The sequence below is a fragment of the Vespa crabro genome, chromosome 14, assembly GCF_910589235.1.
Source record: "Vespa crabro chromosome 14, iyVesCrab1.2, whole genome shotgun sequence".
Taxonomy (NCBI): Eukaryota; Metazoa; Arthropoda; class Insecta; order Hymenoptera; family Vespidae; genus Vespa; species Vespa crabro.
In genome coordinates this window covers 703,880-726,402 of record NC_060968.1, presented here as the reverse complement: position 1 = coordinate 726,402, position 22,523 = coordinate 703,880, and the positions used below count along the sequence as shown (strand labels likewise).

Sequence of the window (22,523 nt, the reverse complement as noted above, 5' to 3'; positions counted from 1 at the left end):
TCATAAAATTCGCGTTACTTGAATACGTATCCTAACCTAAATGCGTATCCTCATTGGTTATATTTCCTAACATATGTTATATTTGATGAGTGTTGATTGGTCAATTTTATTATTGCACATTTAAACAGTATAAATGTGCATCAGTTGAAATTATCCAATAAGAAAAAAGATATTTGCGAATATTGTAATTTTACTTGTATGATGCATAGAACAGATGACACACCTTCCTATATCGTGATTTCGAAAATATTTGGAAACATTTTCCTCAACACATTGTATGACAGTAACGCACATATGTAACCTGTTTCGATAAGTGTATACACAATCAATTTAATTTAATTATTTTAATCGTGAAAGAATATCTTTTATTTTTAATTATCAAGGAATGTATAATGGTTGTCGAATAACCTCGTAAAACATTTATGATTATATCATAATAAGAAATGAAATAAATTTATTATATGATTTGTGTGTTAAATATAGTTAAGAAATGGAAGATTTACAGAAATTAGAGGAGGAAGCTAAGGTAAGAGGTACACAACATGTAACAAATATGTTGCAGAGACCTGGGCAATTAGAAAAAATTGAAGCATATAAACGTAGAATAAGCAGAAAAAAAGCTTCTGTAGAAACTATGCTTAAAAGTGCAATGCAAAGTCAATTAGATGGTATTAGAGTTGGTTTTGAACAATTGCAAAGTTCTCTTGAAAGTATAACTACTATAAAAGAAGAATTAATGGAGATAGAAAAATTGTTTAGTATTGTACCAGAACTTAGTACTAAGTTGCAACCAGTTCAAGATGAAAATATGCGTCATTCTCAATATGTAACTGCTAAGGAAAATTTGAAACATATATTTACGGTACCTGAAAGCGTGGAGAAGACTAAACAATGGATAAATGAAGGTAAGCTTCTACACGCGCATCAAAGTTTAATGGATCTAGAAAATTCTAGAGACGATTTACTCTATGAACTACATAAGCTTCCAAATCAATCGATGGCAGATACCATTATGCTAAAGGCTTACTTCGAGGATGTAGAAATATTATCACAATTAATGGAAAAACAAATCAGACTTGTTTTAAGCCGTACTTTAAATACGGTAAGAAAAGAACCAACTGTTATAGTAACCGCATTAAGAATCATAGAGAGGGAAGAGAAAGCAGATCATTTTGCAATTCAAAGGCACAGACAAAGTGGTTTTATGCCACCTGGAAGACCAAAATGTTGGAAAAATATGGCAATGAAAATATTGGAGAAGTCAGTAGCAAATAGAATCGAAGGTACTCATGTTGAGGAAAGAGCTGATAATAAAATGTGGTTGGTACGGTATTTAGAACTCACTAGACTTTTAATTCTTGAAGATCTGAGAGTAGTTAAAACACTTTGCGGCCCGTGTTTTCCACCATGGTGGAACATTGTAAATACATTTGTAAAAATGTATCATACTAGTTTATCCCAACATTTAAAAGACATAATTACTAGCGGTTTAGAAGGAAACGAATATGTATCTTTGTTGGCTTGGATTATGAATACATATACAGGACCAGAATTAATGAAACATCCAGAATTAAATATAGATCCAAGAGATATTGGACCTTTGTTAAGTTCTGAAATGATAAATGATCTACAACAGAGATATTTGAAAAATATGTGTCAAAATTACGAAGATTGGATGAAAAAGACTTTAGAAACGGAAAAAGTTGATTGGTGGAGTGGAGTTCTACCAGAAAGTAGCACCGAAGAAGCTTATTATCATACTGCTGCACCCGTTATTATATATCAAATGATCGACCAAAATCTTCAAGTTACAAAAACGATTAGTTCTAATTTAACAGCTCAAGCTTTGATCCTTTGCATAGAACAAGTTACTAAATATGGTTTCATGTATCGACAGGCAATATTAGAATTTAAAAGTAAACATTTTGAAGACAGAAGTCGCGTACCTTACTTTACTCATCATATGATTACTATTGTTAATAATTGTCTACAGTTTACAGAATTGGCTCAACAAATAAAACAGATCTATTGGGTTCCTAATACAAGTGGTGATGCCACTGTAAAGTTTGAAAACCTTTTAGCTCATTATCAACAACTTAGAAACGAAGCAGCTGCTATTTTATTGGAGGAATCCTTTCTTGATTTAGAACTTCATTTTCAAGATTTGATTACATCAAAGTGGTTGCAATCGTCTATTCCAATTGCGACCATATGCGTTACCCTAGAGGATTACTTTCAAGATTATAATCATCTCAGTTCAAAAAACTTTGAGTATGTTATAATGGAAGCGCAAAATCTTATAGCAAAGCGTTATATATCAGCCATGTTCCAACGAAAAATATCCTTTAAGACCTACGACGAATGTTTAACTTGTACTTCAAAGATAATAACGGAAGCTGATAAATTAAAAAATTTCTTTGTTAAAATAGCACCTAAAGTAGGTAATTACAATTCACCTTTTGAGATAATCAAACGTCTTGCTGAGGTATTGCGTTGTGAAGATTCAGAAATTCTTTCTCTTGATTTACATTCATTAGTGGAGAAATATCCTGATATGACGGAAGATCATTTAGTCAGATTACTTAGCCTTAGAGGAGATATTCCACGAGGTGAAGCTAGAGAGAAGGTGTCTTATATCTTAGAGGCTCAACGCAATCGAAAGTCATCACAAACTATAACCAATAGTATATTTAAGCAAATAATGATACAAGACAGCTTCCTTAGTTGGAAACCTTGAAACTGCAAAGATATGTTTAGATCAAACGCAATATAAATTTTTTTAAATGTAAAGCATAGTAAACTCAGCATAAAAATTTAAGTTAATACTTGAATTACTATTATACTGATTCGCGGTAGTGCATAAAAAAAAAAAGAAAAACAAATTTGCTATTTTGTTGTCCACATTAATCGCTTGTATATGATTTGCTTTTGTATGAGTGAAGAAAATTGAAATTTAAAAATCCTATTTAAGAAGATGGTATAATAAGGATCGTGAAGTTAGATTATATTTGTTATGTAATAATATTAATAATAATAATAATAATAATAATAATTTGCTTCGCGTTACTTAGTGCAATCTCGCGAAATTTTATTGACTTGCCATCTACCTCACAATGACTGATGTAGCTTCAATAATAATAATAATAATAACGATAATATAATGAATACTAATAAATTCCACTGCCTTTGTACAAGATTTGTAACATAAATATGTATATTATATATTGGTAGATAAATGTGATTAAACGTGAAATCGATACAAAAGGAAATATTGAATAGAGGGAATATTGAATAGAGGAAATTTTTAGTTAACTAAGAAGCCATTGTACTTTAACCCCTAATAGAAAAAATTTATATTATTCAACATAATTGTATATGTGCGATGCCGTTAAGTTTTGTTTATATCTATTTATTGCAGCATGTATAAACAAAATAATTATAATTCAAGAAATAATATATATTTTTATTTATACTGTATTTTCATTACTCATACTTGATAATTTGTATTTTTTCTTTTTTTTTCTTCGAGAGACGAAGAGGTTACGTCTTTTTTATAACCATACAATTTCAGCTATTTTTACAGAATGAAATAAAAAAGAAACACTTAAAATGGACATTCATTCTCAGAAGATATCTAATTATTGGGAAAGCAAAAGAATACTAATAAGGTAATCGATATATTTTAATTATATTATTCTGCATTACAGACATACGCCTACTTCTAATCATTCGATGATAACAAAACATTTATCTACCGAGATCAAAGTTCCAAATTTCCATTAATTTATCGAGTCTAATCAATTGAATCTACCGCCATATCTGTATGATATAAATATAATTAACAGTAAATTAATTATAAAAAAATTATTATCGACGACTTATGTGAGTAAAAAAGAATTTGATAATAGTTCGAAACCAATTCATTAATTATCAATGTTCGATTATAAAAGCCTAATACTTTAACGATCCATTACTTCACCTTACAAACATAATAATAATAATTCATGAAAATATCTAACATTTTAACTACCCATAATTGTCCTCGTAGAATAAAGGAAAAGTATCATTCTGGAGTCATTCGTTCGTTTTAAAGTACATCGATGTCTACCCTGTCGAAAGCCATACTCCGTACACCTGTGTAATTCACACACATACGTATACACGAATAGAGCCATACCAGCCAACAAAGGTAATTCGACCAATGAGAATTTTGTATCAAAACCGCAGGAAGAAAAAGAAATCAGAAATCTTCTCTCTCATCCTTCCGTTCCGATAGCTTAACCAATAGCAATACTAATGTAAAACAGACTGAAAACGAACGGACCAATCACCGGCATCATCGATAAACGAAATCATCTGATTGGTCAAGAGACTCACAGTCTTTGACAGGCGTGTCGAATGGGCGTAAATGTAGTTAAAATAACCACGCCTACTAGTTTTCGTTCAATCAGGTTAGAGTCGACCAATGACACGATGGTAACGCTCGTCTGACAACGTGGCCTTGGTCGACGCCCCTGCATTTCTCTTGGCTAACTAACAGCGTTTCCCCGCATTCGAGAGTCGGCGCGTCGATGTCAGCCACTCGGCCAGCAAGTCCCGGCCACCCTTCCCTTCTGCGTTCGCAATTCACCCCACCTCACTTCTATCCTCCTCTTCCACCCCGCACCCACTCAATTCCCCCTTTCAATAGATAGGGCAACGTAGCAGCCAAAAGAAGAGCCGCGTTGGAATCGCGTGACATATCCTATCCGACGGCACTTCTCAACGACGTTGCTTTACGTTCGTACGCCTGTACGTATACATGCGCGCGCGCGTACACATACATAATACACACACACACACACACATACTGTCATCTCACGAACGACCCGTGATTCCATACAGAGGCCGTGGATATTGGAAGAGATGGTTACTTTACCAGCCAGTCGTGCAAAGCTCTCACCCCCCACTCCTTTTCTCTCTCTCTCTCTCACTCTCTCTTTCTTTCTATTTCTCTTTCGTTCTTTTTTCATAGGATAATGCGCGTAAACTCACACACGTACACGCCTATACGCAGGAGAGGAGACTTACCCGGGCACGAGCGGCCCTTCCTGGAGGGAGGACGTTCAAACGAGGGAGATGGAGCATCAATACGTGTGTGCCTCTCTCTCTCTCTCTCTTTCTCTTTCTCTTTCTCTCTGTGTGTGTGTGTGTGTGTGTTTATGTGTGTGTACAAGAGAGAGAGAGAGAGAGAGAGAGAGAGAGAGAGAGAGAGAGAGAGAGAGAGAGAGAGAGAGAGAGAGAGAGAGGATAGGTACAGTGAATCTCGAAGCCAGGCCGTCACGGAGAATGCTTTGGGACTTCGCGCGACTCCCTTGGCGCGGTGTCGTCGGTACGGTAACCAGTTCGGTTTTCCGTCTGGGGATGTTCGACTTTTGACTTGAGCCGCGGAGAATGGGCACAGGTCAGTCCCACATCCTTCTTCTTTTAACCTCATTATATCAAAAGTCATAAACTTAATCGTCATTCTTTTTTCTAATCCTGATTAACTCTATACAATACGTTGTGGAAAAGAAAAAAAAAGAAAATGAAAAGTACCAGTTATAGTGGTGACTTCGCGCCGATTTTTTCAGCCGCCATTAGCTATCGAATCGAATCGTGACGTCATCTACGTATACACCAAGAGCGGGAAATTTAAATCAATTTTTTGTTTGTTTGGTTGTTCGTTTTTCTTGTTTTATTCGTTTCGTTTTAATTGTTCATCGGTGATTTCTTTTTTTAAATTATCGAAAAACAAAGTTTGATTCCTGTGAATATATATATGAAATTTTAATGGCCTTTTTGGAAATCAATTACAACATTATGTGTGTGTGTACGCGCGTGCGTGCGTACGTGTATGTATACGTTAAAGAATCCATTTTTTGCTTTTTTGATGATTGAAATCGTCGTGCATGTGTGTGAGTGTGTGTGTATGTGCGTGCGTTGAAAATTTTGAAGGATCAACTTAATAAAGTAAACTAAACCAAATCATAGTTCACTTTTGGCAATCTTGGAGAATCTTAAAGGGGAAAAAGAAAAAAAATTTATGAAAAAATAAATGAAATTATTTTCAATAATAAATTCGATAAAATTTTTTAGAATTGGAAGATTGAATTTTTGTTTTGAGAATTTTGATACTTAGATAAATAAATAGAGAATATGTAAAGGAAGAATCATATAAGAGGAATCATTTTGATGGGTTTATAGTTAATAATGATGCATTTGAGATAACGATTTATTTCAACACAATAGATGAGGAAGAAAGAGAGAAATACCTAGTTCGAAGGCGACCAAGGAAACGTAATCCATTGGGGTTGCCTTAGGAAGGCTGATCGTGTTACGTTGGTAGGTACAGAAAGAGAGAGAGAGAAAGAGAGAGAGAGAGAGAGAGAGAGAGAGAGAGAGAGAGAGAGAGAGAGAGAGTGGGCGTGAAACAAAGGTGGTTAATTCCCCAGGCCAAGAACTGGAAGCTTTGGTTGGCTTAGCTATGGCCGTGTTTTTCTTGCCGCGGATCATTAGGACGATTAGGGTTCCCGCGAAAAGGGGGAGAACAGATTAGCTAGCGAGCGAAGTCTCCTCGCTTTTCTTAAACGGATCTTATGTCAGCCCTTTTACATCGTAAACACCTTTTCATATTTTTCAATCTTTTCAAAAAATCCTTTAAAAGAACTTTCAAATAATATCTTGGAATTCACTTTCGACCGATAATAATATTTATTTTTCTTGTATATAAGTGTTAACATAAATATTATCTAATTGTTTAAGTATCTAATTGTTCTTTTGAAAATTTGATTTGATTTTTTTCTTAAATTTCTGAAAAAGGATTGTAAGGACATGTTTGTTATTTATACTGTTATACTCAGTATTCAACATTTGTTGTCTTTGCGTTTTCTTCTTGTTTTTTTTGTTTTTTTTTTTTTTTTTTTTAGGAGACCGGTTACTCGACATTCTGTGTGGAGTATGCGGTGACCGTAGTTCCGGAAAACACTACGGCATCTACAGCTGCGACGGTATAATATTTTTCTTCGATCATCATTTATTTAAATCTAATATTTTGAAGTATTGCTTAAAGTAATTCAATTCCCTATTGACTTGAAAATTTTAAATGAACTTATTAATCGTTTTTCTCTTTCTGAAAGTTTTACTGATGTTTGTTCAATAATTCTTTTTTTTTCTTTCTTTTTCTTTTTTCGTTTTTTCTTCTCTTACCCAGGTTGTTCTGGATTTTTCAAGAGAAGCATTCATAATCATCGAGAGTATACCTGCAAGGCACAAGGAGCATTAAAAGGGCGCTGCCCGATTGACAAGACTCACAGGAATCAATGTCGAGCTTGTCGGTTAGCTAAGTGTTTCAAGGTCAAGATGAACAAAGAAGGTGAGTAATTACCTATCTACCTACCTACCTACTTACCTACCTATCTATCTACCTACCTACCGAATTGTTAAACAAAATATCGATTTAATTTAATAGAAGAAAAATTCGATTAGAAGTCAATGTTTTAGACTGATCTATCCGATTAGATAGGTTAACCAAAAGCTTCCTAAGTAAACTTTAATTCTGGGTTGACCAACTTGTTGACTGTGATCAAACGAAACACCATATGTATGTTAGGTGTTCCTAATGAAACTAGAAAAACTATTAGAAAACGGATCGTTTCGCTTTCGATGTGATTCACAATCATTATATTTTTGTCTTTATTAGTTTAGATGATAAGTGATTTGATAGTTATAGAGATATATCACAGGGACAAAATTACATCGTCATGCAACGTTTCGTATTTGCCTAGTCACTTGCTTTGATCTTTTTATCCAACCTCACTTCATTCTAATCTCTTCATTCTCTTAAAACTTCATCACTAAAATCATTATATAAAAGACAAATTTTTATTTAGTTTTTCTATTTACATATTATAAAAGATAAGAGTTATTTTCTCAACAAAATTCGAATTATTATATTTATTTATTTCTTATCTATAGATTAAAATTTTTTAATTAGATTTGATAGAGAAATCAGAGAAAGTTTCGGGAAAATCAATTCTAATTACTTCTAATTACTTCTAATTTCAGTAAAACTAATTCTGTAATTACCAGATCCATTTTTAATAGATTAAAATTTTAAAAATTTGAATTACAAAAATAAGAGATAACCTGAAAGAAGATTCAACGATCTTGAATCATCCTCTTTATTAGAGAGAAAGAGAGAGAGAGAGGGGGTACCCACATCCCAATGTACACACCTTCCGCATATAAATACACAAACACATGTAAGGAAATGTTCAACGTGAAGGTAGAAAAGTCTGATAGTGGAACGCTTTCGAGAGGTATGAAAGTTACGTAGAGAGAAAGTCTAGGTATGGTAAGGTGGGGGAGAAGGTAGTGGTGTTAAGGGGTTGGTTGGGAGTTACCTTTTGCTACCAACGCTGAGATACGATGCTGGAGACGACGATAGTGGTAGTGGTAGTGATGGTGATGGTAGTGATGGTGGTGGTCGAGACGACTAGGTACGCTTTTCTGTGGTGCCAGGTAGTGATGGAGGAAGAGGAAGAGGTAGAATTGAAGGTGGAGGTAGAGAATGGATGGGGATGGGGATGAAATAAAATCGAGAGAGAGGGAGAGAGAGAGAGAGAGACCTCTCGACGGGGTGGCAGGGTGTTGGGGGTGTTTAATGCAGAACGGGTGCTCCGGTTCCCAGCGGTTGCCGAGGCTCCAGACGCGAGTAAGAGAGGAGATTCAATTAGTGGCAGAGCTTCCTAACGTTAAGGAGACTCCACACGGTGTTTAGGACATGACACCAAGAGATCTTATCTTTTAATCTTTCTTTCTCCAATCTCCTCTTCCCTTATTTTTCTTTTATTTTCAATACTTTCTACTTTATCCAATAAATTTAAAAAAGTACTTCGATCACTTAATATTTTAGACTTATCCATTGATATCTGTTTATAAGTCTATCTCTATTTGCTCTGATCACTTTATTTATCTGTCCATTAATGCGTTGTTTGTTTTTTGTTTTTTGAAAAATTTAAACCGCCTCTTTAAGTTATATACTTTCTAAAGATCAATCTTGTTCATTCATCACTGAAAAACAAATATTATTAGAACTATTTTTAGAAGGAACGTTGTGTATAACCCATAAAAGACAGGTGACCACTCGGTATATATTATGTAGGCGGTATTCGACGCTTCGCGAAACGCAGCCGCAGGCGTGCAATCATCCGCTGCTGACAAGCCCAAAACCTCTAACCCCTGGCACCACGTACCAAGCTAGAAGCAAAAGACTCGCTACTCACACCCCTCAAACCTCCTAAATTCTCTCTCCTCTCTCTCTCTCTCTCTCTTTCTCTCTCTCTCTCTCTCTCTCTCTTTCTCTCTCTCTCTCTCTCTCTCTCTCTCTCTCTCTCTCTCTCTCTCTCTCTCTCTCTCTCTCTCTCTCTCTCTCTCTCTCTCTCTCTCTCTCTCTCTCTCTCTCTCTCTCTCTCTCTCTTATTCCCCTCTGATTCTCCCGCACGAAAATTCCTCCCTCTCATCCTCTTCATTCCTCCTCGTTGTTACTCTCGTCTACCTTTATAAATACCCTTCGCGGTATATATTTTCACGAAATATGGCGTTAAACGATATCAGAAGATTACCAAGCGGCTTATTACTTTGAATTTTCGGATTCTCCAGGGATGATAATATTCTTATTGTAATTCTTATTATTCCTATTTCATTATCATTATTTATCTCCTTCCATTTTTTTTTAATTGTAATATAATCGACTATTTAAATGATTAGTCACTATCTTGATTAAGTAGAACACTCCATCTTTGTTTTATATAACCTAAACAATGATTACTTTTCATTAAAAATTGACATCAACATTTATAAAATAAAATTTTCTTAATTATGCTACTAGATTTTATACAGAATGTTGTAAAAATTTACATTAAAGCTTAACAGGCAACATTATCTTAATTAATCTAATAAATTTTATGCAGGCTAACTTAAAAATTCAGATTGACACTTAACAAATAAAATAATCTTAATTATTCTGATAGATTTTATACAGTTTGTCCTAAAAATTCAGATTTTAGACAGAATATCCTAAAAGTTCACACCGACACTTCAAAGACAAAACTTTCTAATTATTCTGATAGATTTTCTTTTGTTTACATTCCCTCACTTCGATTTTCTGTTCGATGAGAAAGTTGTTATCCAATTGGGGAGACGAAAATTTAATCGTTGACTTGCAAACAATGAAATATATATATGTGTATATATATATATATATATATATATATATATATATATATATATATATTATATAGACAAACACATACACACATGTATATGTGTATGTTCTTTTCTTCGAGCGTATAGTCAACATCATCTTCAATGTACACACATTGGCCTTTCCACGACGATTCGCAAACTTTGTCTCGTTTCATGCCCAATCGATCCCCACTGCTACTTCTCCTCCTTCTACTTCTCCTCTTCAATTTGAAAGTTTAAATCTCTTTGTTTCTGCTCATAATTCGCGAGCACCCTTTTCTAAAAGTACCTACGAAGTACTTTGAACCGGAATTAAACTCGGCATTTCGACGGGTTTTCCTTTACTGTTTCTCTGTTCTTCCCTTTTCTTCCTCTCCGATTGAAATTATTCCGACGAGTAAATCTTCACTCAGATTTAACAAATTCTTTTTTTTTCATTTTTCGTATTGAAAATAATCTTAAAATATTACTATTTAAATATATCGTTTTCTAAAAATATTTTGTCACATAGACAGAATCCTAAAATATTACGATTTAATCAAATTTGTTTGAAATTACTTTTAATTAATCAATAATAGAGAAAAAAGCGTGGAACATCGAATATATGTTCTAGAATGTTTTGTTTGAATAACAAACGCTTATCAAAAGAAGATCATGAGAGATAATGGGAATTATTTGAAATTATTATTTATCAAATTATTATTTATTATTTATTATTATTTATTATTTATTTGGTTATTATATATTCTAGTGTGACATATGCGTAGAAAAAAGTTTGTTTAGAAAAAAGCTCAAAATGACACTCGAATGAGTATGTGTAGAAAAAAGTTTATGTAAAAATACGTAATATAATAATTTCTTTTTATTTTTTTATATTTACTGCGACAAATTGATTATTAATCATTACACACTATCAAGGAATAGGATAAACAAAAAGAAAAAAAAAACACAAAATTATAATAATTATTATAAATAATATATTTATATAATATATATTATCCATATAATATCTATATAATATATATATATATATATATATATATATATATATATATATATATATATATATAATATATTTTCTCAAATGAATTAAAACAAATTGAAAAATATTCACATAGTGAATATTATCAATTATAATTAGTCATCTAATTAACACCGTACCTAATAATTAGTCATCTAATTAACGCTGTATTTACATGCGTACGTTATTGTATAATGGCAGATAAATTTGCTTAAAATAATTTAATTTAAATAACGATTTCTTTTTATCTAATGCAATTAAACCCATTTTAGTGATTAGAAAAGATAATGATTTATTATATTTAAAAAGATATACTATGATCAATTTTACATTTTAAAAAATTCGATTCCACGATAACGTATCATCGTATATCGTGGAAATTGCATGCAGTGATATATATAATTAGTTCATTAAAGATTTTGCATATCAAATTCAACTTGTTCCAAATTGAATTCATCAAATTCATTTTTTTCTAATTTATTTTTGAATTCACATTCACTTTTTTGCAAATAAAATTCTATCTTTTGTGAATCAAGTTTTTTTTACAAATTCCTTCTTTCAAATTATCGTATTTAAATAATTTTACATAAATTTCTGAAATAAAAAATGAAAAAATATTTATCAAAATGCGTTGGAAACTAAAATTTTAAATTATCGTTTATCAAAATTGTTCACTCAACAATTAACGATCTAGTGAATATCTACACGAGTTTATATTTTATTAACCTCAAATCACATATTTACAGGAAATTACTCTTTTCTGTAAATTGTAAGGATTCTAAGCAAATTAAATGTCGATATTACTGATGCTTGTCTAAAGATTATCCATTTAATAAAAACTAAAATTGTATCGATTTTATTTTGTTGTTACCTCTACACAAATTGTGACAATCATTATATGAATATGTATATGAAATTATTACCAACTGCTGCAAGAAAACCATTCTAGATTATGTTGTTCATACATCATTAATCTGCATACATATACTCGTACATATATTATGAATTCCATATGTAATGAATTGGTAAATACCTATTATTAAATAAGTATTTTATATACTTATATTTTTGTATTACATACGATACAATTTTGAATTTCTTAACTATAAATTTACATTTAATTTTATTTTTATTACAAAAACTTAAGAAAACAATTTTGTAGAAAATTTTTATTCGCAAAATGGTGAATTTGGTTTGCAAAAAGTTGAATTTGAAGTGCAAAATCAGTATCATCTACTTGTTAATCTCCATCTGTTCCACTTTCTCTCGCATCGTCATTTTTACAAATGACACTTATTAGTAAGTACCGGTAATGATTGTCCAACGATTTCCAACGTTGGCTACGACGCATCGCTAGATATTTTTTCTTTTTCCTTCTTCTTTCCTTTTTTTTCCTTTTTTTTCTCTTTTCTATATATGTTTTTTTCTGTTCTTTCTTTTCTCTTCTTTTCTTTTTTTTTTTCTTTTTTTTTTTACTTTTTCTTTTCCTTTTTTTTACGTAACCATTAACAACGTTTATTTACTTATATCTGTGTTCTGTTTTCTTGTATGCCACGCAGTCAATTCAGTCGTTAAATCTACTTTTGATATTTTATTATTTGTAAAGGACAACATTCATCTAGCTCTCTATAATTTTATAACTCTAAAGTTATACACTTGCATATCTATATTTTTTAAGTTTAATTTCACATTTTCGTCATAAAATTAATTATTTATTTCATAAGTTTCCCAAATTTTTAATGTTTTTAAAATAAATGTTACAATTAATATAGTATAATTATATTAATATAAATAATACTACATATAATTTTCACATTACATAATTTTCTTTCTCATGCGAAAAAAATATTGGGTTAGAGAGGATTCAATTTTTTTATCACTATAGTGATTTTTTAATGAGATACACTTGTAGGATAATACAGCCGCTACAATGCCGTCATCTTTTGTATCTTGCACATGTTCGTTTGAAAGTCATTAACATTGATATTACAATGTATTTGAATTTCTTTAATTTGCATTTATTTCTTCTTTTCTTCAAAAGTGCTACTTTGATAACAGCATTAATCGAAATTTTCGAGAAATTTCTATCTTTGTCAATTTTGTAATAGCGTATTAAATAGTCTTGATATATTAATATCGTACTTTGTGGTATATCTGTCCGTACAGTGATACAGTTCCATGGTCAATTCAGAACATAGAGAAAGAGGGTTACATATACTATAATAATATTTATAACAGAAATTGAGATTTAATCTATCGTTTATTATTCTAAATCCCGAAGAAAGTTAATTGAATGGAAATCTTAAATACATAGACTGATAAAAAGAGAACATAAAGAGAGAATATACAAATTAGAAATTAAACTCATCGAAATGTTGCAGAATTTTCAAAATGTTTCAAAATAAATAATCCATTTAATTTCAAAGATAACAAATCATTAAAAAAACAAAAAAAATTACAACGAAAAAGATGAACGCGAAAGAGGATGATAAAAATGAGAAACTATTGGTGAAAACATCCGAGAAATTTCGAGCCATTTTTTCGTAGCTAATTCGAATTTAAACGAATGGTTAAAACTGGCCTAACGCTCGATGTTAATTCTTTCAGCGTTAGTTATGTAAAGGCATGACATTGTACGAGCACTGTGCTCGTTTCTGTAACGGAGTTTCCTGGGCGTTGGTATGACAGGTGACGATCAAAGCTCGGCTTAGCGCAACGACCCGTTCTGTCCACGAGCACATACATACATACATACATTTACTATATGTGTGTATAAGAGAGAGAGAGAGAGAGAGAGATAGTGAAACGGGGAAGAGGGTGAGCGAGCACCGTTCGCCCTCTCTGTGAAGCCGCTTTACCGTTTACCGTTTATGTGGATGGATTGATGCTGGCCGCCGCGTGTACGGCACGCCTCGCTTCGTTGCGTTACCAGCCGTCCACTCCCACGCGACCGTTCTAACCCTCCTCGACCCTTCTCTCCATCTTTCTAACCATTACTCTGTGTCTATATGTGTGTGTATATGTTTGTGTATGTGTGTATGTATATATATATGTATATATATATATATATATATATATATATATATATATATATATATATATATTATATATATCTTTTGTGGTCCTTACGTTTGTCTAGAAAGAACCTGGCCGAAGCCAGGACAAAGTCTGCCTTAATCGTATGACCAAGAAATCGCTCGAATTGTTATTGAACGTATTGTTTCTTTAAGTTATTGATCTTTCTATTCTCTCTCTCTCTCTCTTTCTCTCTCTCTCTCTCTCTCTCTCTCTCTCTCTCTCTCGCTCTCTGTATATCTCTTACAGTTTTTATTGTTGTCTGAAAGAACATGGCAGAATCCAGGACAAAACCTGGCTTGATGGTACCACCAAGAAATCGTTTTAATTGTTATCGAATATTTTATTTCTTTATATTCTCCTTCTATTTATTTTCTCTCTCTTTCTCTTTGTGCCCCTCCACCTTTGTATCTTTCTTGTGATACTTAGACTTGCCTGAAAAGAACCTAGCCGAAGCTTAATAGAAATTTTACTTTATATGATTGATAAATCTCTCCAATTGTTATCGAACATTTTATTTTTTTAAGTTATTCTTCTATCTGTTCTCTCTCTCTCTCTCTCTCTCTCTCTTTCTCTCTCTCTATTTGTCTTCTTACCTTTCTTTTGATCTTTATGTTTGCGTAAGACAGAACCTGCTCGAAGTCTGGTTTAATGATACGATTAAGAAGTCCTTCCAATTTTTATCGAATATTTTGTTTTTTTAAGTTATTCATCTTTCTATCCTTTATCTCTGTATCTTTCTTGTGATTCTTTTATTTGGTTGAGAAGTATATGGCCGAAGCTTAATCGAAGTTTGGCTTTATAATACGACTAAGAAATAGCTCCATTTATTATCGAAAATTTTATTTCTTAAAGTTATCCTTCTATTCCTCTCTCTCTTTTTCTCTCTCTCTCTCTCTCTCTCTCTCTCTGTCTTTTTACTTATCTTATGATCTTTATGTTTACATGGAAAGAACTTTGCCGAAGTCTGGTTAAATGATAAGACTAAAAAATCGTTCTAATTTTTATCGAACATTCTGTTTTTTTTAAATAATCAATCTTTCTACTTTCTGTCTTTTTTCATCTTTTTATCTCTGTATCTCTCTTGTGGTCCTTATATTTGTATAGAAAGAATCTAACCGAAAACTAATCAAAGTTTGACTTAATGATATCATTAAGAAATTATTTCAATTATTACCGAACATTTTGTTTCTTTAAATATTTCATCTTTCTATTCTCTCTCTCTCTTTCTCTCTCTCTCTCTCTCTCTCTCTCTCTCTCTCTCTCTCTCTCTCTCTCTCTCTCTCTCTAGTCATTTACCTGATCCAAGAAAGAAAAGTGATGGAAACATAAGATCAATCAATGTAGCAAGTAGTCCGAGTAAAGAGAAATCAATGAAATCGTATTACGATTAACATAAATGGATACATGTAATGAGTTGACCAATTCACTTGAAATACCCAAATTACATTTACATTGGTGTCTGACACATCACGCATAATATTTTCAGGGAGACATAGGACAAGATGAGGTGATCGTATATTCCTGTAGTCCAGTTGATATGTATGCATGTACGTATGTAGTAAATCCAAATTCGTGTGTATTACATAGGTAAGTATTAGGCAAAACAAGGCTCCACTGTGTGGAAGTTACATGGTGTTCATATTCACGCTCATATGAGGAGTCGAGTGAGAGGGAAATTGTAGGGCTAGGCGAGGGAAAGAAGTAAGAGTTAGGTGTATGAGAATAGAGAGAGAGAGAGAGAGAGAGAGAGAGAGAGAGAGAGAGAAAGAGAGAGAGAGAGAGGGTGACGATGGGTGATGGTAGGAGATGTGTATCAAGCCCGCTCACCCAGGGGATTAGCCTTCGAGATCGCTGACTGCTGAAATGTTCACAGATCGGTTTACCGTTTAGTAGGATACTGAGTGAAAGAGAAAGAGAGAGAGAGAGGAGGAATGGGAGGATGCGAGGCAGTCCTCGATCTCCACCCTCAGTGATCTGTGGCCCGTGTGAGCACCCAACACGCTCGAGATCATAAAAGCCGACATAGAAAGAGGGAGATAGAGATAGAGAACATTCATAAATTCACACATACACATTACCGTAATCTCGTACAATAAAGGATGCATATATGTATGTATAAAGTGAACTATTTCAATGTTAATAGTTAATCATTACATTCCTCGATAAGAATATTCTAAAAGAATTTTTTAAAAAATCATTAAAAATCAAAATTAAGTATTTATGATATAAGTGTATCTAATAATAAAAATGTTTTCGAATCGATTATGTTTTCTTTTTTTTTTTAATGATTTTTGTCACAACTTTGTTATTTAATGAATCTGTTAAATTGTTCGAATCAAAGTGGACCACCCTATATATAGTACGAGAACGTGGTACTCTAGTGTGGGAACTAGCATTGTGGTACACACGTGGCACACGCTATGCTCGTGTATTACGCTGTCGTTCGCGCTCCTGCGTTCTCTCTGGCGAGAGTGTATGGGTGAGAGAGAGAGAGAGAGAGAGAGAGAGAGAGAGAAAGAGAGATTCTATGAACGGGGCCAAAGAGAGGGAAGAATGGTGGTGGGTTGCGAGGATGAAAAGGAAACAGGGCGCGGTCCATTCCAGCGCATGCGAATCTAATCCTTGCGTCCGTTCGACGTCCGGATCGTGAATACGCACGTACTACTTGAAAATTGTCTCACCAAGATTCTCGACAATGCACATCAACGAATTTGCTTTTTCTTTTTTGTTCTTTTTTTTATTTTATTTTTTTTTTTTTGTAGATTCCATATAACATCAACATTATTGATTACTTTTCGATAAAAAAAAAGAAAAAAGATTTATTTGTTTCAATGTTAATATTTCATTGTTGAATTTGATAAATCTAGATAAAGATTACTCTTTAAAAATAAACGCAAAAAAAGAAAGAAAAAATGAGAAGAATTTTGAAATTAAGTGAAAAAAAGTAACGTTGGGAAAAAAAAGTTCTATAAATATTTTTTTCAAAAATTCTTTGCCAATTTAACATTTCTTTTTTAAATTTTAACATATTTATAATGATATTTATTTAGGATTAATTGAATGTCTTACGATAGGCTTAATTTGTATCCAAAAAATCTTATATTTTGTTAATTTTATAGTGTGAACAAGAAATGATGCTTAATAGATGAAATAAAAGAGCCTTTATTTCTTTTTTCTTTTTTTGTATTATACTATAGAGAAAAAAAGGACGGAGATCGGATCTTTTGCTTCGACAGCTTGACAAGCTCGAAAGGATAAACGAGCTTAATCCGTCCGACGTCGTTTGATGCTCTACGTTTGCGAAGCTTTCGTTCGAAGCACATTCATTTTCGCTTCACCGATTCCGATTCAAGTTTCTTCTTCAAATCAACACGACGTTTAATTTTATATATGTTTGATTAGTATATATATATCTACACATATATAGGAAAAGTAATTAATTAATTACTTTTCCTCTTCTTTATTTTTAAATTTATTTACAAAAAAAACCAAAATCATTCATTAGAAGAAAAAAACAAATTGTTTGGTTGAAAATATGAAAAAATTAATTTAGATAAAAGACGAACGAAATTAGAAAAAACGATTCGATAAGGTGTAAGAAAACGAAACGGTTTAGTAAGTTTAGGATCGACCGATTAGAAAATCATTCTCGAATTAATATGGGACACGTGACCGACATCACCCCATGTCACATTACAACTATACAAAGATTCGTGTTTACAAAGTAAACACGTGTACGTGATCGTCCATGTATCTTCTTTTTCTACCATGCGATTTTCTCCCCGCGTAAAAACAATTAAACTCGAGAAAATAATCATCTATCTACCTGCCTTGAAACGGACAATTTAGTCGATAAAGAAAACAGCCCCGAAGCTGATCTCTCCTCCCCTTTTTCCTCTTTTATATCTCAATTATGAGATCTTGTATGAAATTTAAAAGAACAAAATCATTTAATTTTTCGTTCTTTTTTCTCTTAATATTTTTCTTAATTAAACACAGATATGTATATATATATATCTTTTTTTTTTGTTAAATAGATCATTCGGTATGTATTTTTCATTTTTCAGCTTTTTATTGTTACAAAATCAATGAAATACAAAATAGAGAAAATAAATGAAAATCTTAGTACATCTGATTTTATTATATATTTTTGTAACCTACATGTATTTCTTTTTTTTCTGATAGGTAGTTTTATTCGCTTCTTTATATTATAAAACAAGAAATAGATGAATGAAAAGTAAAAATAAAAAATTGAGTAATTCGTTGCGCCAATGGTCATACGGCTACGGATACAGTATCAAGCAAAGATATTGCTGCGACGCCAGTGCGAACGTGGGAATCTACGGCTGCTATCCGCTCAGCCTCATTAATGATGATGTGCTTGCCACCCAGTTGCAGCTTTCTCTCTCTCTCTCTTTCTCTCTCTCTCTCTCTCTCTCGCTCTCTCTCTTTCTCACACATACAGATTCAAGTCAAATACTCATACATATAAACACAAATATACAAATATATAGGTGAGTTGTACACATTTACATGTATAATATATTTCGTTTATTTGTGTGTGTATGTGGAAGCTGATGCCCAGCCAGCGACCGCATCCATCGCAACCTACCACCCTCGTAGAATTTCATTTGGAGGTCCTCCTCCCTTCTAACATTATCCTCCTTAACACTTCCATACTCTACTATTTTCCTACAGAAATATAGCTCATACATATCGAACAGTAGCAACCTACTATTACTTATATTACTACTGATACTACTACTATTATTATTACTACTACTACTACTACTACTACTACGACTACTACTACTACTACTACTACTACTACTACTACTACTACTACTACTACTACTACTACTACTACTACTACTACTACTACTACTACTACTACTACGACTACTATATCTACCCCCACCAAATTCAATTTCGAACAAGCCATAACCACTTTTTCGTTCCCATCGTTAGAATTCTTTTTCCTTTCGATTCCCAATATTATATCCATGAAGAATGTTGATTGCGATAAAATTAGGACTAGAAGTAACAGCTTCTTTTTTTTCTAGAAAACAAACTAGAAAGGTACGAGAAAATTTTGAAAAAAGAAAACATTAGAAAAGTACTCTGGAAATTAAAAAAGAGAATACTAAGAAAGTACTAAAAGTTTTATGGACATTTTTAAAAATCACTAGTAAAGTATATGATAATTTGTTTTTCTTTTTTCTTTTAAGCAGTTGAAAAATACTTGAGATTTTGAAAAAATATTACAAAGGTACTACAATATTTCTAAAACATTGAAGAAGTATTAGAACATTTGTTGAAATTTTGGAAAAGAACACGATGAATGCACGTGACAAATCGTGTCTTCAAAAAAATATTATGGAAGTGTTTAAAAAATTTAGGAGAACATTACAAAATAACTATCAAATTTGATCGAAAACAAAATAAAAACAATGAAAGCAATTTAATTAATTCTGATAAAAATTTAGAAAAACATTTAATCTATTTATTTATAACATTTTGCTGATTCAAAATCATCAATATGATTTATTATTATTCAATGATGACATTGTTATTAATTTGTTTTTATTAATAATCAATGCTGATAATTTTATGTGAAATTGGTGAAAAGAAAAAAAAATAACATAGATACGATTTCATTGATGTTTAGCAGTACAACATGAACGTGGACCGAGAAAACCGAAACCACCACATTCGATCTTTTCGGAGAAGCAACAACATCAGCAACAACAGTCACCGATAGTTACACAAAGGACAGGACTTCGTTCTGCTTATGTTCTTTCACATCATAGGTATATCTTCATAATGATATCAATGAAAAAAAATTATTTTTGATAAGAAGAAATAAAAGAAAATTGTAAATTTAGTAATTAAATAATAAATATTGATTAAAATAATCAATTTAAAAAGGTTCAGGTGCGAGCAAAGATTCACACCTTATCCTAGACCAATAGGACTTACACACAAACCACCGGAAGAGTCAGCATCTCCAGTACCTTTAACTCAGCCACAGCACCCTCCTACGACAACAACCCTCTATCAAGCAGCAGCAGCAGCAGCAGCTACAACTGTCTCTCTTGCTCCGCAACAATCCCTCTTACAGATCTTGATATCTGCTGAGAAGTGTCAGGTAACTAATTTAACTTCATTTGTTCTCTCAACTTTCCAATCTTCTTATTCCCACACCCCATCCTCATTAATTTAATAAGTAAAGATCTTTCAATTAAACAAAGCAATCATACCTATATTATTCTTCTTATGTTAGATTTGATTTCCTTCAAAATAATGTCAAATTGTCAACATTTGAATTAGCTATTTTCTTTTTTTCTTATTTTTTTTTAATCTATAATATATATATGTACGTAGGCGGGTGATTAGAATATAAATTCACAATTAAAATTATAACAAAATAGGATATGTATTTAGAAAAAAGATAAAACAAAAAAAATGATTGATTTAAACATTTAATTACGTGTTTTGAAAAGAACATTTTCGAATACATTGGATTGTTCGGAAAATTCGTGCCGAGTTGTAGGTAACGTAATGGCAAAATCGGCACGAACTTTCCGGACAACCTAATTTATGTCTTGAATGATATGAGATCACTTTATGCTGTACATTTTTAAAAGGAACTTGTATGGAGTACTAGGCTACAATCGGAAACGGAATATTCGTTAGAACAAACGGATTCTGAGACGAGGCATAGTCCGACGGGAACCTTGAAGATTATTGGTCCAAGTTGGGAAATGTTCGAGGTAAAATATTATTGAATATCATTTACAATTGTTCTATCGTATACGCAATGAAACAAAATTATAAATTTTTATAAAAAAAAGAAGAGAAAAAATAGATCATTATTAAAAAATAAATCAAAGATTATCTCATTCAAATCTTTCATGTTTTCTATCAACGTATTGAAATATTGCGTATAAATTTAAAAAATATGTATTCAACGAATAAATAATATCTGTTAGGAGATCACCGCCAGGCTTCTATTCATGGTCGTGAGATGGGTCAGATGCTTGCCACCCTTTCAAGCCCTACCAAAGGACGATCAATTACTTTTACTCGAACGATCCTGGACTCAACTTTTTCTTCTACATCTTGCTCAATGGATGATACCTTGGGATGTGACAACTTTACTCGACGATGAACAAGTTAAAAGTCGACTTCCGGTTAATGACGTTGCTACCAGCCAAGAGTTGGGTATGATACAGGTAATTATCGTTATCATAATCATCATTATAATCAATGGCAGCAGCAATATCAAATGTCTTCTACATTAAAAATAATACATTTTTAAATCATACTTAATATGAAGAATTGATCACATCAAACGAATAATTCTAAATCCACTTTTCAATATAATTCTCTCTCTCTCTTTTTTTTTCTTGTTTTGTATTTTTTTGTTTTAGTCAATAATATATCGTTTCCGGCGCTTAGCACCTGACGTCTACGAGCGTAGCTGTATAAAAGCTCTAACACTTTTCATACCAGGTAAACTAAATCCCTATTATTCATGTAAATTACTGAAAAAAAAAGAAGATTATTGAACCGTTATCAGTGAAAGTGAAGATTTTTTTATTTCTCAGAAACAGTTGGGCTTCATGTGGTACAACCTATTGAGATGCTACAGGAACAAGTGCAATGTATCTTAGATGATTATATGAGATCAAGATATTCACCACAGGGTAGAATCTGTAGTCTGATGCTGTTGGTTGGTTATCTAAGAAGTGTTTCATCGAAAACTGTCGAACGTTTGTTTTTTCACGAGACTATTGGTGAAATTCCAATATCACGTTTATTGGTTAATATGTATGAGATGGAGGAAAGGCAAATCGAAGTGCAGTAATTTAAAGATAAATTATTTATTTTTTTATTTAATCGGTTGGAATCATTCAATTGCATATATTCATTAAATAACTTATGTATATATATATATATATACATATATATATATATATATATATATATATATGTATATATATATATATATACATATATATATATATATATATATATATATATCATTATTTTCATTATTGTTTATAAATAATTATTTATTAGAAACCTTTTCTTTTTTATTTGTTTAAGCATTGTGAATATGTTAAAAAAAATCATTATTTATAAAATCATTATT

The 22,523-nt window shown here is 32.1% G+C and overlaps 2 protein-coding genes across 5 annotated transcripts; both read left to right on the top strand.

The window, feature by feature from the left end:
* The first annotated feature begins 195 nt into the window (after positions 1-195).
* LOC124429212 (exocyst complex component 3) lies at positions 196-3,469 on the top strand. The gene has a single exon (XM_046974182.1). It carries the CDS (start codon positions 491-493, stop codon positions 2,735-2,737), a length of 2,247 nt encoding a protein of 748 aa, XP_046830138.1. The 5' UTR covers positions 196-490; the 3' UTR covers positions 2,738-3,469.
* Positions 3,470-5,267: 1,798 nt separating this feature from the next.
* Positions 5,268-22,262, top strand: LOC124429009 (protein dissatisfaction-like). 4 transcript variants are annotated; one of them, XM_046973676.1, is made up of 9 exons: positions 5,268-5,443; positions 6,948-7,028; positions 7,232-7,393; positions 20,037-20,175; positions 20,294-20,513; positions 21,013-21,138; positions 21,358-21,600; positions 21,799-21,880; positions 21,976-22,262. In XM_046973676.1, the coding sequence occupies exons 1-9, from the start codon at positions 5,434-5,436 to the stop codon at positions 22,233-22,235; spliced, it is 1,323 nt and encodes a 440-aa protein (XP_046829632.1). In that variant the 5' UTR covers positions 5,268-5,433; the 3' UTR covers positions 22,236-22,262. The 4 variants fall into 4 exon arrangements, with proteins under 4 accessions (XP_046829632.1, XP_046829631.1, XP_046829630.1 ...); XM_046973675.1 differs by having other exon boundaries at positions 20,034-20,175; XM_046973674.1 differs by lacking the exon at positions 5,268-5,443 and adding an exon at positions 5,711-6,636 and having other exon boundaries at positions 20,034-20,175.
* The last annotated feature ends 261 nt before the right edge of the window (positions 22,263-22,523 follow it).

Coding starts and splice junctions, on each gene's coding strand:
- LOC124429212 (XM_046974182.1), top strand. CDS start 491: ATGGAAGATTTACAGAAATTAGAGGAGGAAGCTAAGGTAAGAGGTACA.
- LOC124429009 (XM_046973674.1), top strand. Junction 20,176..20,293: donor TATGTTCTTTCACATCATAG/GTATATCTTCAT, acceptor CAATTTAAAAAG/GTTCAGGTGCGAGCAAAGAT. Junction 20,514..21,012: donor TATCTGCTGAGAAGTGTCAG/GTAACTAATTTA, acceptor CATTTTTAAAAG/GAACTTGTATGGAGTACTAG.